Genomic DNA, 16,745 nt, shown 5'->3' on the forward strand with positions numbered 1-16,745 from the left:
TTTACCTTTTGGTTAACTGAAAAGCGCATATGTTATTATGCGCTCTTCTATGAACCCAAAAACCCATTTTGCGCTATTAGTTTTCATTCGAGTTTACTTTTTGGAAAGCATACAATTGCAAGACCGTAAACGCAAAAAAAACAAAATTGTGCGCAATTAATTTTCTTTTATTTCATTTTTTTTGCTCTTTGATTAAGTGAAAAGCGCACAACTTCAGCGCCACCATGGTGCGAACTTCTGTTGAAATTATGCTCGTTTCTATTAACCAAAAAACCATAATTCGCGCTTTTAGTTTCCATTTTACTTTTGTACTTTGTGTTCTTCGATTAGTTAAAAAGCGCATAATTTCAAACAAGACAAAGATGCATTCTAATAGATTTTTATGGCGCGGATTTTTGTTGATATTATGCGCTGTTCAATGAACCAAAAAGTAAAACTTTGGTTTCCTCCCCCTTTTTTCTGAGGTCACGTGACGGCACAGTGCTGAGTTGTGATTGGCTGCGCCATATTGTGGCGGTCAGTTTGAATTTCCGGATATTCCGGCTATTTTGTTGCGGTAAGTTTGAATTTGTGTGGGGAATTTGAATTTGTTACTGTAATTGGCTGTGTCATTTTAAATATACAGGGTGTACTGATAGTTATATACAGGGTATTTGTGATGGGTGTTTTTGTACCGGTGCATCTACGTCGTTAACTGGTCGGCCATTTTGTTCCGATGAAACCAAATTGAATTGTGTGTCGATACGGTATATTTGAATTTAAATATACAGGATGTACACATAAAGTGTTCGGCCATTTTACTTCGGGGTGCCATAATGTCATAATTTTTCTCGCAATGTTTCTGTTTAAACGGAGAAAAAAGAACTTAAAATGATGTCAGTGGCGAGAGATTTATAGACTACTGTAATGGTGTGGTGTAATAAAAGTTAAACTTTGGATAAGAAAATGATACACTGTGAACGTATCTTCTTGTTATCAGTAGCAAGTGATATGTGTTGATGTGCGAGAATTTTGAAAATGAGTGGTGATCAGAGTGCGTATTTCCATTATGCGACTTTTATACGATTCATCGATCTGTCGGCGATATAAATCAAATCAAATACCGACACACGATTCAGTTTGGTCTCATTTCAACAAAATGACTAACCAGTTCTAGGACCAGTTAACTACCTATTGGTACCGGTACAAAAACGCCCATCACAATTACCCTGTATATAACTATCATTACACCCTGTATATTTAATGACAGTAACAAATTCAAATTTACAGCAACAAAATGGCCGACATCCGGAAATCACATCAAAAATTCAAACTTATCGCCACAAAATGGCGCAGCCAATTACAACTCGGCACTGTGCTGTCAGAAAAAAGGGAGAGGGAAGTGCTGGGCTTACACTACCCACTTTGAAGAACAAATCCGCTCTGCTTCGGTAGCAGCAACATTTAAATTAATTAAGGCGGTTCTGTTGCGACGCCGCACGACTTAATCGGATGCTGTTTACTGCTACTCATTTAACTAATTATTCTCACATCATTTGCGGAGATTCCACCATTCGCTAATTGAATTAGCATTGTTCATTGGAATGTTGGGATCAAGCGGCGGGTCCGCAATATCAGGCTGACAAACGCCTCGACCGGTTTTAAGCTGGTTTTCAATTAACATTGGACACCAAAATCATCGAGATAAGTAACTTCTAAAATACTAATCTGTCCTCGTCTTCTAAATCACAAGAGCTTTCGGACGCAACAAAAAATTGAAATCTTGACGGGAACGGTTGCGAACGGCGGATTAATTACAGCTTTCGTTTACGGTAGTGACCGCTTCAATTTCTAGATTCCGGGTGGTCGCCAGAACTAATAGAAAGATGGTTGCTTCGTTACAACTTTTTGGTAAAATGGGAATCAAATAATTTCAACAACAGAACCGGAATACTTCCCACTGAATTTTGATGGTGTAGTTATTTGTTAATTGTCAATTGACCAAAAAGCAATTTTTCTGCTAATAGTTTTCATTGTAGTCCACTTCTTTGCTTCTTGCGGATAATTTCAACAAGACAAATGGGCTAATGCAGCCCTGACTATTGTATATTTTTCATTTCCCCTTCGAAACAATTGATTGGTTACTGGGTCGGGGGTCACAGGATCAATCTTTGAAAATGCAAAGTTCACAAACGGAGCTGAATGGTATAAATGTCGTTCGGTGTAATCGCGAATCAATACAAATGCTCAGCTCTCAAATTGTATTAAGTGATCGAACGTTTTCTCAATCCGAAGTTACATTTTTATTGTCGCGAATTCGTTACGGGGGGCGGAAGGGCGACTTGGACGATTTTACCGCGTTCCGAAGTGTTTTATAAGAAATTATTAATTGTTTTGGTGCAATGCCAATGTGACACATAATGTTTGACGTCATCCGTTTAAAAATAACACATATTTTAATAAAGCGGTTACGCGTTTTGGAGAAGTGCGAATTTTCCCCTTCGTCCCATATAAATTATGCTCATGCTTCGGACTGAAAAATTAATTTTGGAATGCAGAATACGAACGTTTATGATTTAAATACACCTGCTAACATTTTTAAATTCCCTGAAAAATAATCTAGAAATTTTGATTTCGGTTCCCATCAGATACCAATATCGGGAAGAGTTGGGTTACATAATATATTATTCTTCAATATCATGAAATAATTAATATCCCAAACGAAGAAAAGCCTCGCATTTCTCCGGTGCTACTTTTAAAACTTTAATCCTTGAAGAGGACTCCCGTGATACTTTTTTTACAAGACCTTTTTTTCTCGACCATTATATGCATTCGATACTATTTACTCTAAAATTTCGTTGCGAATACTAACGCTAAACATTTTTGAGTGAGAATGTAATGTCGGGGGGGGGGGGGGGGGGGAGTAAACGAAAATTAGTTTGTCCCTCTTTCCACAACCATAATTATCACGAAATCGCACACCCATACGAATAAAAACCTCGTATTCGGGGGAGGGGGGGGGGGATTCCAGGCCCTCCGATGTTACGTTTTTACTTAAAACACCAAAATTTTGGCGCGTATGGTAACGCTAAACATTTTTGAGTGAGAATGTAGCATCGGGCGGTCTGGGGGGTATGGTCCAATTTAATTAAAATGTCAAAGAAATAATTAAATCATTCAATTAAATACGCCAAAATTTAATTGAGCAAACCAAATTTTACGAAATTAATTAAAATTCGGGAATAAATAATTATTCTCTTCTACCAACTACCGACCGCGTAGAGAACAAGGGTACAAAATTTAGTTCCTGTGTATCAAGACAATTTGTTTTGTCGTTTCCCCGGCGAAATTGGCGCATAAACAACGAAAAACAGAGCAAAACAGAGAGAGAGAGAGCTGCACAACATTGAGTTAACGTAAATTAAAGCAATATGTTTTCTTGCTTTGCCGACGAAATTAGTAAATAATAGAGTATTTTGCTCTACCAACCACCAACCAGAAGAAAATTAGGTTGGCAGACAATGCAATTTTTAATTTTGTTTTATAGCGAAAAGTCACGTTTACTCTCCGAAATAAATTTCATCGTTAACAGTTAAACATAAGTGGGATAAAACCCTTTTCAAAAAGCAAAGAAGCTTAAAACAGTCTCTTTAATCCACAAGGACCCCTTTTGTTCCCCCTCTCCTCCACAGGTGATTGTGAAAAGAATTATATTCTGTACAGATCAGATACACTTCATCTATTTGAAAATTCGAAAAGCTTCCATTGACGTTTCGGAAATGTAATGATCTTGCCCAGTTCCTTCTGCGCCGTTATTCTCGCTTGCTCTCTTATAACGGATGCGTATCTCGAGGGACCTACATAATTCATTCGTTTTGAAAGAGGCAGGCTCGCACTCCATCATTCTTAATTCATAGTCCCAAACTCGGTCGCCATTTTTAATTGTGCCCCCACGTTTGGGCGCCATTTCGTCTAACGATTTTACATCATCCTTTTCTTCGCATCGACGGCGTTTTAACGAACTTGAACTTTGGTACAAGTGTATTAAGACGCACCAAAGCAATTTATTATTAGTGTAGAAATTGACAATAAAACATCCTGCGTCGTAATCGCTCAGATAAAACCGGCGGAGGTTAATAACATCGTGCTTGTTTTCAAAAAAATTTGCGATCCTTTCGCAGACAAAAAGCATATTTAATCACGGAACCCCGACAACTTCCCGTCAATGATTTACGCCGGGGAAATTTATCGCGTTCAAAATTTCCGACGGAAGCGAAAGTTTCACGCCGCCCTCCGGCAAAAACGCGCTAATATACAAACTCTCCCTTTTGAGCGCCAATTAAAAATTCCTTATCCCTCTTTTGTTTACGTTTAAATTAAATGTAAAGCGTATAATGAAATTTTTAATAATTTTTCATTTGATTAGGACTGGCAGTTAGGCCCCTTGCGATTTCAATAAACGAAAAAAGCTCCGGATTAAAACAATAATACGAATTTTCGTACATACAAAACGTCAAAAGGAAAGCGTAGTTGTTGCCACCAGGTTTGGTAACCTTTTGATTCTTTGAGCTTTTTACATTTCCAGGCACTTCTAAAAATCGAAAAAATATACCAAAAGAATTACACGTAGAAACAGTGTGTCCCACGACGAATGTCCGCTATCTATATCTCCAAAAAGAGACCCCCTTTATATTATTTAATTTTTACATTTTACATGAAATTATACATTATACATTATAATGTAAAATAGTTTTCGCTGTAAGGCGAGTAACTTCGTCAGTCCATTAATACTTCCCAAAAGGCCATCGCTATGTGCGTTATGTTTTTCTTCACTAGAAGCATAAATCTATGGATAAAATTCCAAGGGAATGTCTCCATAAATAAGAAATTTGACATTGCGCATGCGCACATCGGATTTTACAATATGCGATATGTTTGCCTTTACACCCTGTCCTTAAAATTTCAGAAAATATCTACTAGATTTTCCATCGTACTGATCTATGCCAGTGTACAGAATCTGAAAATGTAAACTCATCGGCACGGTGCAACGCAAGTGACTTGGCGCGGTGCGTGAAATCGCCGAGTGCGACATCAACAAATAAAGAAGTTTAAACAAAATTCTATAAACCGATCAGACCCAATAGTGAATCGAAACCATCCCGGGAGACACAGGGACACATTAAAAACTTTCCCAGTCGATTAGGAGCGCAGTCACAAATATACGTACAGAAGAATTTTTTATATAAAGATAAGTAAGGAAATTGACAAGCAAAGAGACCAAGGAGGTTAATGCAATGAAAAAGGCTAAATACTTAGACCATAGAAACCAAAGACAGATAGAAGAACACCAAAGCCACAGGGACCACAAAGAGACCAAAAACTACAACAAATAGGAAATGTTAAAGGGACCATATGGTGCAGGTCAAGGAGATGGACTACAGGTAACAAAAAGTGGAAGAAGTGCCGACAGAAGTGACTACTTCTTTTTCTTTCACAATCCTTCGCTCCCCTTTTTTTGCTGCGATCTATTATTTAAAAAAACGCCCGCTACGGGGGTTCGAACTTGAGTGTCCATCATCGAAATGCGGCGGTTTGGCAGTTGCGTAACGCACCGTCCTAATAAATATTACTTCCAGCTCTTCTAGGGTTTACGAAACTCCTTATATGTCTAAAACTGATTATGAAGTTTCCGAAAAGCGTGAAATTTTCAAATGTTTCGAGGGTTTCCCATGTAACGGAAGCCCGCTAGCATTTTTTTCGATTTTTCTTAACATTTTCTAGGCACACGGGCCTAGGCGCATTCCAATGCCGTTTTTCTTGAAATTAAGGGTTGAGTGAGTGTTTAGGGTTGTGCGTAGATATAGATATACAAAGTGGTTTCATTACAGGAGGGTGTTTCGTAAGTCAATGTTTACCGGATGCGTCATTGGCCATTTAATTGGCGTCCGTCTAGCACGATAAATTAATAGGTTTTACGTGATTTGATGATTTGAATCCGCTCGTAAATCAGGAGAACCACTAAGTTGCAGATTTTAACGTCCCAGGTTCCTGATTTTGGTTTTTCTAAACGTATGAACGTATGGTCGCTGGAAGCAATTAGCGCCATTTTGTAGGCGTGTTTTGTAAAATTAAGAAAGTAGGGATGAAATTTTATCTTTCACGGTAAGTACTCTAATTAAAGGTCCCAACGAAAGCAACTATATTCTACCAATTACCACTCTTCTCTCTTACCGCTTATCAAAATTGAGGGGAGGGGGGGGGGGGGGAGGTGGGTCAGAAATTGGTTTTAATTTTTAAATTAAATGTTGCGACGAAATGAACTTTTCTATCAACTACACACTGGCACTGGGCACTGCCTGTATTCCTCACGGTACTCTAATGAAAGGAATGGACTTTCGCCAACCATCGCTTTCCTCCACGACCTATTATCGGGATCAGTTATAATCGGGGGATAAAAACTGCCTTCATGCAGATTATTTAGTGAAAATAAAATAGAATTAACACAGTGCGTATATTTATGGATGATGGGCTCCGACCTTAGGACGACATTTTGATTGTCATCAAAATTGGTGAATTGGAAGTAATTACATATTACATATTAATTATAGGTCTCGTAGATATTGGGCCAAAGTTCGCAACTTTGTAAACATTTTCGATTAAACGAGAATTTCCATTAGAGACGAAAGCTGCTCCTTTCAAAACCGTTTTTCGCTTCAATTGCTTGTCGGATTGGCGTCGCGTAGTAGGCACTTTTCCTAATTTGTAATTTCCTAATAGGAATCAAACACGCAGTTTGGCACTGCCTAATCGTTCAATAAACTTAATTACTTAAATGTAGGTTCGAGTCCGATCGAGAATAATTGTTTAGTTGTTCCATTTACCAGTTTGTGATCTTTCGTTCTCCATCGTCGCCCCGTGCAAATATCCGTGAGACGGAATTTCTCCCTGATTAGGTAGTTTGTGCGATCAATATACTCCCAAAATCCTCCGCAAATTAGCGCCGACCGCAGCACTCGATCGAGCCGTAGTTTCGCTGACAAAATCGTGTCCCAATTATCCTGTACCGTGCACGAGCAGGTACTTTAGGTATTATGGCGCGTCAAATTGGAAAAGGCGATTGAAACATCCTCGTTTAACAATTTTATAAACTACCTACCGTAGCGATATTTTATGATTTTTGCGTGGAGGTGCGGTGTAAATTTAATTGCAATTAACGTGCTCAAATTCGTAACATGTAGATTTATAAACACGATTCAATTTGCTTATATTGCAAAGAAACAGCTCTAGAACATTCTCGAAAAAACACATATGTCTCTCATGTCTTTATTCTTTATCGACCTGATGGCGCCCCGATGTCGCTCTGGAATATTCTTTACAATGCTTTATAGTTTGCATATTTATGACAAAGTAGTTATTGCTAACTTCACGATAATTATACGATTTTGCTTTTTGGTTGTGCTCCGCATCTCTGAATGAATATTGCTCTACATAATAATTAAAACCTTTAAAAAATTGTCTTGTTTCTTTTCGGGCAAAAATATTGCTGTGGCCCCACGTGGGGCGCCAAATAAATAATGATATGGGCAATAGTACACAATTTAGTTTTTTTCTTTTTCAAATTTCCCAAGAAAATCCTAGCATTGATTTTATCAACTCAAAATTCCATGCGTAAAAATTTCTTGCACACTGCATTATTTTACTAACAGGAGGACGATTACATTTCTTTTTTTTTAATTGAATAGCCGACTAGACTACCGGTACCAAAATTAGCGCAACATACATTTACGCTCTTTTTCAAAATAACCCGAGACAGCTTTCTTTACTCTTCATTCTGCCTATGTAATCAAAACCCACTTCCTTTAACCATTTCGTCATTAACTCGAGCACACTCGAAATGTTTCTGCGTTTCCAAAACTGATAAAACACCTGCATCGCTTATCTCGCACGTGACATTGTTTGTTCAAAAATCCAATTCTTGTCAATTATCAACACCTGACCAGATAAAACTTTAAACTCTCGTTTTGATTAAAGTTCCCTTAGTTACCCGTTTTAAGATTTTATCATAGAAACTATATAAATAGATTTAAATGAATTAAACAATTACCGACTAAATTTACAATAAAAAACTAGCATTAATAACAATTCAAGTTTTATAACAACACGTATTTTTACACTACAAGGTGGCTCGCTCTCATCTTCGGCCTTGTTTCAACCTAAAGAATGCCGAAACGTTGATTCATAGAAATCGATCGCAAATTTACTGAATCATAGGCGTGGATCTGCCCATTAGAAATCAGTTGCAAGACTAAAAGGTCTCTTAAATTCATCCCAGACTGAGTAATCGTAAATCATAGGTGTCGGTTGAATTGAGGAAGCTGTCAAATATCAAAAGCCGACTACAAAGGACGCGTTCAATCGTAATCGTCGATCTACAAAATTCTCTGACCAGCACCAATTTTGCATTGAGTAAATTCAATTAAATATACGAAAAGGTAATCACATAAGTTAAGATTGAAATTATCGCTACCAGTAGCGGAGTAAATATTTTTATAAAAGGGGTCTCAGAATTTTTACAATTTCTGGAAGTTAGCAGAAGCCTTTAAGAAAATTAATTCAAGATACTTCAGAAAGTACATCAGTTCAAACAGACATCATGTACTCGCAAGAAAGCCTTGGAAGCTTAAAAATGCAAGAAGAGAACTTTGAAGGGGGTGAAGAAAGGCAGCAGAAAGGAGCAACACCGAGCATGTGAAGAAGCCATAATCCAGCAAAATCCAGTAATATTCAAGGAGAAATACAGCCACTGGCGAAAATGATGAGGACATTGCCTATCGAAGGTAAAAAAGTGGAGGAGAATATCCAAGGAGTCAGGAGAGAATAGAGGAAATGTGTGTGCACCTGCGCAGTGATCGCATTGAAATTCACTACGACAGTCGGAAGAGTTATGGCCGAATTTTTGGCAATTAAAGCATCGCACGATCCGAATATGGTTTTGTATACGGCAGGCATTCCATCCGACGGCTAGCGGCTAGCGAAGAGATGCTTCCGAGGAGCGGGAGGGTCGCGACAGGGTGTCTCTATGCTACCATGCTGCTAAACGCTACTGAGACACAGAAACAGAGAGGTTCCCCGTTTTTGTCCTACACAGGAAACTTACTACTGCTAGGCAAATGCGATAGTGAGCAAACGAAAGAATAGTAAAAGTGGACTATCAATAACGTCCAATCGTAGCTCGAACATTCAACATCTCGTGCAACGTTCCCTTGTCAACAACATATCGAAGCGATGGCTATTTTTTAAGACCAACGCCTTTGACGCAAAGCAGAAAATTGCCATATTGCGTGAAGGTGGTTACAAATGCTCATAAATAAAGCGGACAAGTATCAATTTTTCAATTAAATTTACATTTACCATTAAAGCCGTCATTCGACGACAAATGGGAGGTTATTATCGACCTGTTGATGGCGACACGCTTGAATGATGGCATTTTCTAAGGAAAGCCTTCGCAATCAATCTCCCTTATTGTCCTCATATTTTTTTGTAAGAGAATATACGAAGAATGGGAGAGTTGATTCGGAAGAGAAATGTCGAAAGAATGAAGCTTAATTTTCACTCCAGCTGTTCTCTATAATCAAATGTCGCCTACAGAAGGTCTCCCACGCGAAGGAGGAGAAGAGTCTTTTATGATCGATTCGTTCTTTTCTTATTTTCGAAGTAAATATTTGCTGTTGCTAACTTAACCGAGGCGTGGAAAACCGGAGATATCGTTCGACTTTCGTAGCTGCGCCGCCTCACCTCCTCACGAGCCAATTTTTGACCCACTGAACCCGACCCATATTTTTCCAATTTCGGAAAACCGAAAGGTGCCGCTGAATGGAATTCGACACTCGGGGCCCATTTTCGGTGCGGAAATGAAATTATTACGAAAGACCGGACAAATGGCACTTATTAATAATAAAATGAATTCCAATAAAGCTCGACATCGCATCAGATAATTGGAAAATATTACTATAAAGCTTCGGCATTAAGCATACAATACGGCCGGGAGGATATCGATCCCTTTTCTGCCCGCGTAAGTATCACGTAACATGATTTGTTATACGATTCTCTCCGAGGGAACGGCGTGTTTTTGTTTTAATCTACGAAAAATCCGAAACCTTTGCCAATTCCCGGTATCGCATTTCCAAATATTTGGGCTTCATCGGAAACGGCGGAAAAACTCGTACGCCAAGGGAAATCTCGTTAATGTCGGCAATTTGCTAAATTCATAATTAATCTTTAACGTTGCTGGTTTGGAGTTTCGTGTTATAAGATGTCAGTGTGATGTGGGTCATAATGATATTCATCACGTTCATTTGAGACCTTCGTTAGGTTGGTAATTTCCAGAAAAGTCTTAAAGAACTATGTTGTAGTCATAAAGGGCGTATTTTCCGTAATTACAATAATTTTTTTATTTTTCATTTGCCTATTATATCTGTCATATGAGATATATAAAGCAGGCTATGAAGTTACAGCCCTTAGAATTTTTTTTCGAAATTGGTTTCTAGTCTGTAACTTTTGATTGAGAAGTCTAATCGAAAAAGTGCGAATTGTTTTGGATTCTACGCACCCAAATTAATAAGAAACAGTGTTTTCCCGAGAAATTTTGGTGTGGTCGATTTTTGGTAAAAAAGGAAGGTTAAGTATTCAAATACTATGCGAAGTATTCGAATACTAAATATTTGTGAAAGTAAGTAATAAAATTATATATGCACCTCAGGCATTAGTCGATATTTAACCCTAGGGCGACTTATAATCTCGGCATAATTATCGCCTTAATACCCTTGATGCATAAATCTTTTCAGTTAATAGCACTCTTCACTCGACTACGTGGACAGAGACAGGGACGAACAGACGGAAACGGACTGATGGGTGTGTCCACTTTGAAAACGTTCAGAAATGTGTAGGCAAAGTTGGTAATTAAAATTCGTCACAAAGAACGCAAACTTGATGAATTTCGAAATTTGTAAAACCCAATTTTGAAATCAAAATAATAATTTGAGAGTAATCCCAACCGCCTCCACAATTTCTGCGGATGAGTCTCGATCTACTTTTTATACAAAATGAAAAATTGTCGACTTAGCTGTTTACGTAAGGCATTGATGTGGAAGGACGTTCTGATGAGCAAAGATTTTTCAAGTGTAAGTCTTCGCACGCTTTACACGTAAATTGCTCAATCATTTATTCTCGTTAAAGTATATTCTTGTTAGCGAAGCGTTCACATTTTTATAAACGCCCTTTTGGATAGTGGAAGGGTCGATCTTTTTGCGTGCGGTTTTTTATGTTAATGCATTCGGGCGATGAAAATTTATAATTGCCAGGGTGATTAATTAAAGTTCAAGGCCGTCGCGGTGGGTTTATATTTGGATTGGATGGATCGCTGCAATGTGTTCGCTAAATATTTATTTTGTAGATGGGTTGATAAGAAAGTTGACGCGTAGTTTTTCTTAGTGTGGAGTACACATGCAACGTTTATCGCTCCGGGAATCTCCTGTAAAGGGATTCATGCGGTGGGTGGTTAGAACCGTTTGTTACCGCTTGAATTGAGGACGTCGTCGATTCGTGTAAAAAGCAGCCGACTTTCCAAGTTATAAAGATTTTGTATGGCCTCAGCGAAAATTAAAAGTCAATACCTACCGAAAGTTCGCATTTTTTTATAGGTCGATATTAACAGACAAAGAAAGAAGGTTGGTTGCGATGTTTTATCTTAAAAAGACGTGATTTTTTTGGTGCAGAAATGTGAACGCATTGTTTCTGATCGTTAAAAAAGTAGTTGAAACGGGCAAATACGCCAAAACCCTTAATTTTATCCTACCTGACAGCCTTTTTCTTAAGAACTCGAGGCTGTCTTGAAGTAGCAATTTATCATTCAATTCCTACCGCATTCGTGCAACTCGCCGACAATTCCCTTACGTCGATTATGCTTTCAAACAGCTTTACTATTCGTGGCATTACCCACCACCTAGCAAACAATAAATACTTTTCAATGTGTCGTGCTTTAATAAATGACGATTAAAATTTGTCTTACTGTTTGTGGCATTACGCTCAGGCTGCCGGTAATATCCCTCAATGTGACATGTTTTAAGATACGTCGCTTAAAGTTATGCTTTTCGTAATAGGTGGCGCTATTAATTGCAGCGTAATTACACTGATAGCAGCTGAATTTATTCAAAACGGAGTTGCACTTCTTTGCACACTTAGAGGAGAGGAGTGCTTCTGACCACAGTAGACAAACTCAATTAGAAAAAAAAATTCGACACTTCATAAAAGTTCCCGCAGTAGATCGTGTTTTTGTATGCGTAACTGTGGTCGTTAATTTGGGATTGAACGCAATCTCCATCATGGTACATATTTAAATTGCAGTCGATGCGATTTTGTTTAAGAATTATTTGTTGCTTAATTTTGTTTAGATAATCGCCTAGTAGGACATTTAGAAATCATGTTTTGTTAAAGTTATCTCATTTAAATCCGGTCATTGCGATAAGAAATTTGCTATTTGTTTCAAGATAATAAAACATAGGTGTTCTGTATTCGAAGATGACGCAATAATTTGTTAAAGAAGGAGGAATGAATTAAATAGACGAAGCAAACCGGAAACGAAGCTTGTTTGGTGGTGGTTTTACTTTTATTCGACGTACGTCAATCGTTGTATCTATACACGCAATTTTCTTCATTAAACATTTTTCACCGCTACTTCACACGGCACAACACTCAAACCTGTTGAACCAAAAGGCAGCTACAAATATGAGACCATCATCCTTCCACTTCCAAGCTGCTAAACGTGCACAAATTGCCAGTAGAACTACGTAGTTGGTCGTCATTATTTTTTTCTCGTAAATGTTCACCACTTTTAAATGCCCTGAATATGAATTAATAATACAAAATTGATACACCAGAAAATCCTACTGGAGAAATCCAGTTTCCGATAAATTTTACCGATTAGGGCGTTATGCGTTCTGTACAGTTGCACCATCCTGTTGAAACCAACAGTTTCTAACTTTTCTTTTTTTGCCGGCCATATAAACAAATTGAGTTGATGATTTCTCCGAAACGAAACATTGTTATTTGGTACAATTTCGATCATATTTTAATTTCAAGTTATTTTGATTTTATTTAGAACTCGCAGCCCTAGGACACCTTGTTTTCTTGAATGGGACATACACTCGGTTTCGGCGGCTACGTCGCCTCGCCCCGCGCACCCGGTCCACTACATATACCACCTATCAGTCAATGTTCTCTTATACGTTCTGTTTTGGCGGCTGCGCCTCCTCACCTCGCACTACCCAGCGAACGCATATCGATTATTTATATAGAACCCTCCACGGCCATACGTCCAACCATTTGGCAAAGTTCCATGGCAATCACGTCATCCACTTAGGTAGATATGAGGAGCATACATACATCAAACATTCATTTTTATTTATATAAATTATTTATTTATTTATGTGTAATTTTGTTTAAATAATCGTTTTTTAATTTGTTTATTTTATTACTCATTTACTTTATTCTTCACGTGTAATTTTTTGTAAAAGTTTATTTCTTGTTATCTCCGGTCGTTGCGATAAGAAGTTTTGTTATCTCTGCGTTTTATAGTGGAAATGGTAATTCCTTAAAGACCGGAATCAAAAGCGTGTACGTTTCTTTACGCTATTTTTATTCGGGCAGTCCACCCTAGTTGTTTTGTTGCCGGTTTCGAAGTAAAATGTGTAGAAGTTAAGCAGTATTAATAAAAGAGTTTTGTTATCGTGAAGTTTGTGGAAAGTTTCTGAAACGGTTTGTCCGTATTCAGAAAAACTTACGGTGTGGGTTCTCTGCTTAGTGAAAGTTAAAAGATTCTGCCGTCCGAACAGCCACCGAGAATTTGTTCATGATCCCAGATTTTGTTATCATGTTCACTGTTATCAAGAACAAATGAAATTCATAAGCTGTTAGCGTTTGTGCGAGTTTAGTATGTTCATATCGCAAACTTTGTACGACCAGGGGCATATTTCATAAACCAACTTTGCGAATTTTCACTTGTCACTTTGCAATTCCATAATTTTAAAGTGCAAAGATTATCTATTTCATAAAATATTTTAATCAACGTAGCGTTTGGTGTGCTATTCATCTCTACTTTACATATTTTGAGTGTTATCACGTGTCAAAATAGTCTTTATGGACCCAAATATTATTAGAAAAATGCATAGTGACAAGTGAAAAGCTGCAAAGTTTATTGAAATTAGATTTTTTTTAAAAAATTGTAAGTAGTTTAAAATTTTTTGATTTTTTAATAATCGACCTTCTGCGTGCGGGGAATTATATCTCAACAAGCTTTGTAAGCTTCTCTTTCTTGCAAGGGTTTTGTTTTAATTGTTTCATGTGTTTCGGAATAAATTTTCCTTATTGCCAATTACCTAATTAAGTCTGCGTCAGATTTTTCTTGTCGTGTCGAAGAATTGCGTCAGGTGTTAATGAAAATTTGTGTAGTTAATTCTTTGGCATTTTCGTTGAGCGAAGCCACCGAGTCTCTCAAATTGAGAAATGTGTAGTCAATATTGGAATTTTTCTTATAGAAGATGTCGGATGTGTACGAGGGGCGATTATAAAATTCTAAGTTTCAATTTTGATTTGTTTTGATCTAACTGGACAGGTGTTTTGTGGGTGGCGTAGTGACCGCATATCTTGTCTTTCGCGTAAGTTAACACGTGTGCATTTTATCGATCGACGACGCTTTAATTTGCTAGGAAGGGAGGAGAGAAAAAGAGAAAAATGGTTTTAAATAGCAATGGAAGACGTTGATCGTTGCTTTTTTTGTGGTGGAGGTTTTTGGTGTGTCGCAGTTTATAGAATGCTTGAGATTTTTCTTACGCCGTTTAATGTGAATGTTTCAGTCGAATTTAAGAATCGGTTGCTTTTTCTGTTTGTTTCTACTTACCTACAAAAATTCAGTTGCAACGCACCACCCCAGCACTTCAAAATTGAAACATAAACAAATGCAAGAAACAAAATAAATACAGAACGCGAAGTTTGGAAGAATAATCAAAAGGGGTAAGGTTAAATCCTCAACCACATACTCTTTTTCTACGTGCTACTGCCTACTTTTGGTTTTTAGTATTCGAAGTAGCCAACTGTTTACGTCATATTTAACAAACAGGTGTTAATTATTGCTTTAGGTACGTGACATTACTATGTGCACAAGCAAAAAAAAAGAAATTGCTTTTAACCGCTCTCTACGAACGCTCAAACTTAATTTGCTACAAATTGACGTCTCTTTGATATTGCCCCGCCAGAAATAAACTTCTAATTGCCCAAAAATGTATACAGAACTGATTTAATAATGTTACAAACATCAAATTTTCAGTACCGGAGACAAAATGTGATTAGACCCTAATGGAGTGGATTGAACGGGGCAATTTAACTTTAATTTAATTAATTATCGCGCACAATTTATTCCTCGCTAAACAACGTCGTTTGTTTACAGGAGCAGGCGTTAGATGCCAAACAGCAGGCTGTCTCTCCCGAGGACACGGAGGACCTGTCGCCGCTGCCCGCCCACACGCAGCAGCCGGTCAGGCGGCGCGGCGGAATCTCCGCCGAGCCCGTTACGGAGGAGGACGCGACGAGCTACGTGAAAAAGGTCGTGCCGAAGGACTACAAGACGATGGCCGCACTGTCGAAGGCTATCGCGAAGAACGTGCTCTTCTCGCATTTGGACGAGAACGAGCGGTCGGACATTTTCGACGCCATGTTCCCCGTCAACTGCCTGCCCGGCGAACCAATTATACAACAGGGTGACGAGGGGGATAATTTTTATGTCATCGATCAAGGAGAAGTCGAGGTAGGTACAGAGAAGGGAGACTGGAGAATATGCATACACACCTGAACAACTTTTTTATTCACCTTTTTTATGAAAGAAAAAATATCCAACAATAAGTGAACCCTTGAATTTGGCAGATTGATAATTGAAATTATGGTATAAAATTTAGCTTCTCGAACCAAATTTTCATACCGAAAATCTAAATTCCCTTCCAATTGGAATCTTGCGATTTCTCCTCGATTCAGAGTTGGACTGGGTCAAGCATAGAGTGACCCAGTGATCCGGTGACCCAGTTAGTTTACTGACCCAGTGACCCGGTGACCCAGTTGACCCGGTGACCCAGTTTGACCCGGTGACCCAGCTTGACCCAGTGACCCAGCTTTACTCAGTGACCCGTCTTGACCCGGTGGCTCAGTAATTAAATTATTGTTAGGTATCCAAAACAATTTCAAGTAACTTTTAATTTAAAAAAAAACTTCTTTAATAATATTCGGCAACAAGCACGTAGCCCAATTTCATTCAAGAGAACTAATACCTAAAAAAATCAAATGCATTTGTTTATAGTTTGTAGTCAAGTAGTCAATGAAAGTATTTAGAGAAAAGATTTATTTGGATTAAGCTAACTAGTAGAAACAAGTTAAAAAGTAATCGTAAACGATTTACATAAAGCGCATTTCCACTTGCATTCATTTTCCATTTGTAAGATGCAACTTCTGTTAAAATCGTAAAAATCCGGCCACAAATATGAAAGATAACGTTGCACATGGGCAATCCATTTTTGACGTGCTACTTCAATTTCAGTTTATGAGAAGAATTTTATTTCAATGCTTTTCTAAATAAGAAAGTTGGAACTGCGCATGCGCAAACCTAAATTTTGAAACTAATGTTAGATTTTCCTTTGTTCCAAGCGCCTAAAGTATCAAATTTCACT

At 38.0% G+C, this 16,745-nt stretch overlaps 1 protein-coding gene across 3 annotated transcripts in view; it reads left to right on the plus strand.

Moving 5' to 3' along the window:
* The window catches only part of LOC116180316 (cAMP-dependent protein kinase type I regulatory subunit), a 42,933-nt gene that overhangs the window by 19,571 nt on the left and 6,617 nt on the right, over nt 1-16,745 (plus strand). For all 3 annotated transcript variants that reach the window (XM_031500242.1, XM_031500243.1, XM_031500244.1), the window contains exon 2: nt 15,479-15,835. In XM_031500242.1, the coding sequence (XP_031356102.1) occupies nt 15,479-15,835 (357 nt within the window). The remainder of the gene's footprint in view (nt 1-15,478; nt 15,836-16,745) is intronic.

This window comes from Photinus pyralis, unplaced genomic scaffold, assembly GCF_008802855.1.
Source record: "Photinus pyralis isolate 1611_PpyrPB1 unplaced genomic scaffold, Ppyr1.3 Ppyr1.4_LG9, whole genome shotgun sequence".
In the NCBI taxonomy this organism is placed as follows: Eukaryota; Metazoa; Arthropoda; class Insecta; order Coleoptera; family Lampyridae; genus Photinus; species Photinus pyralis.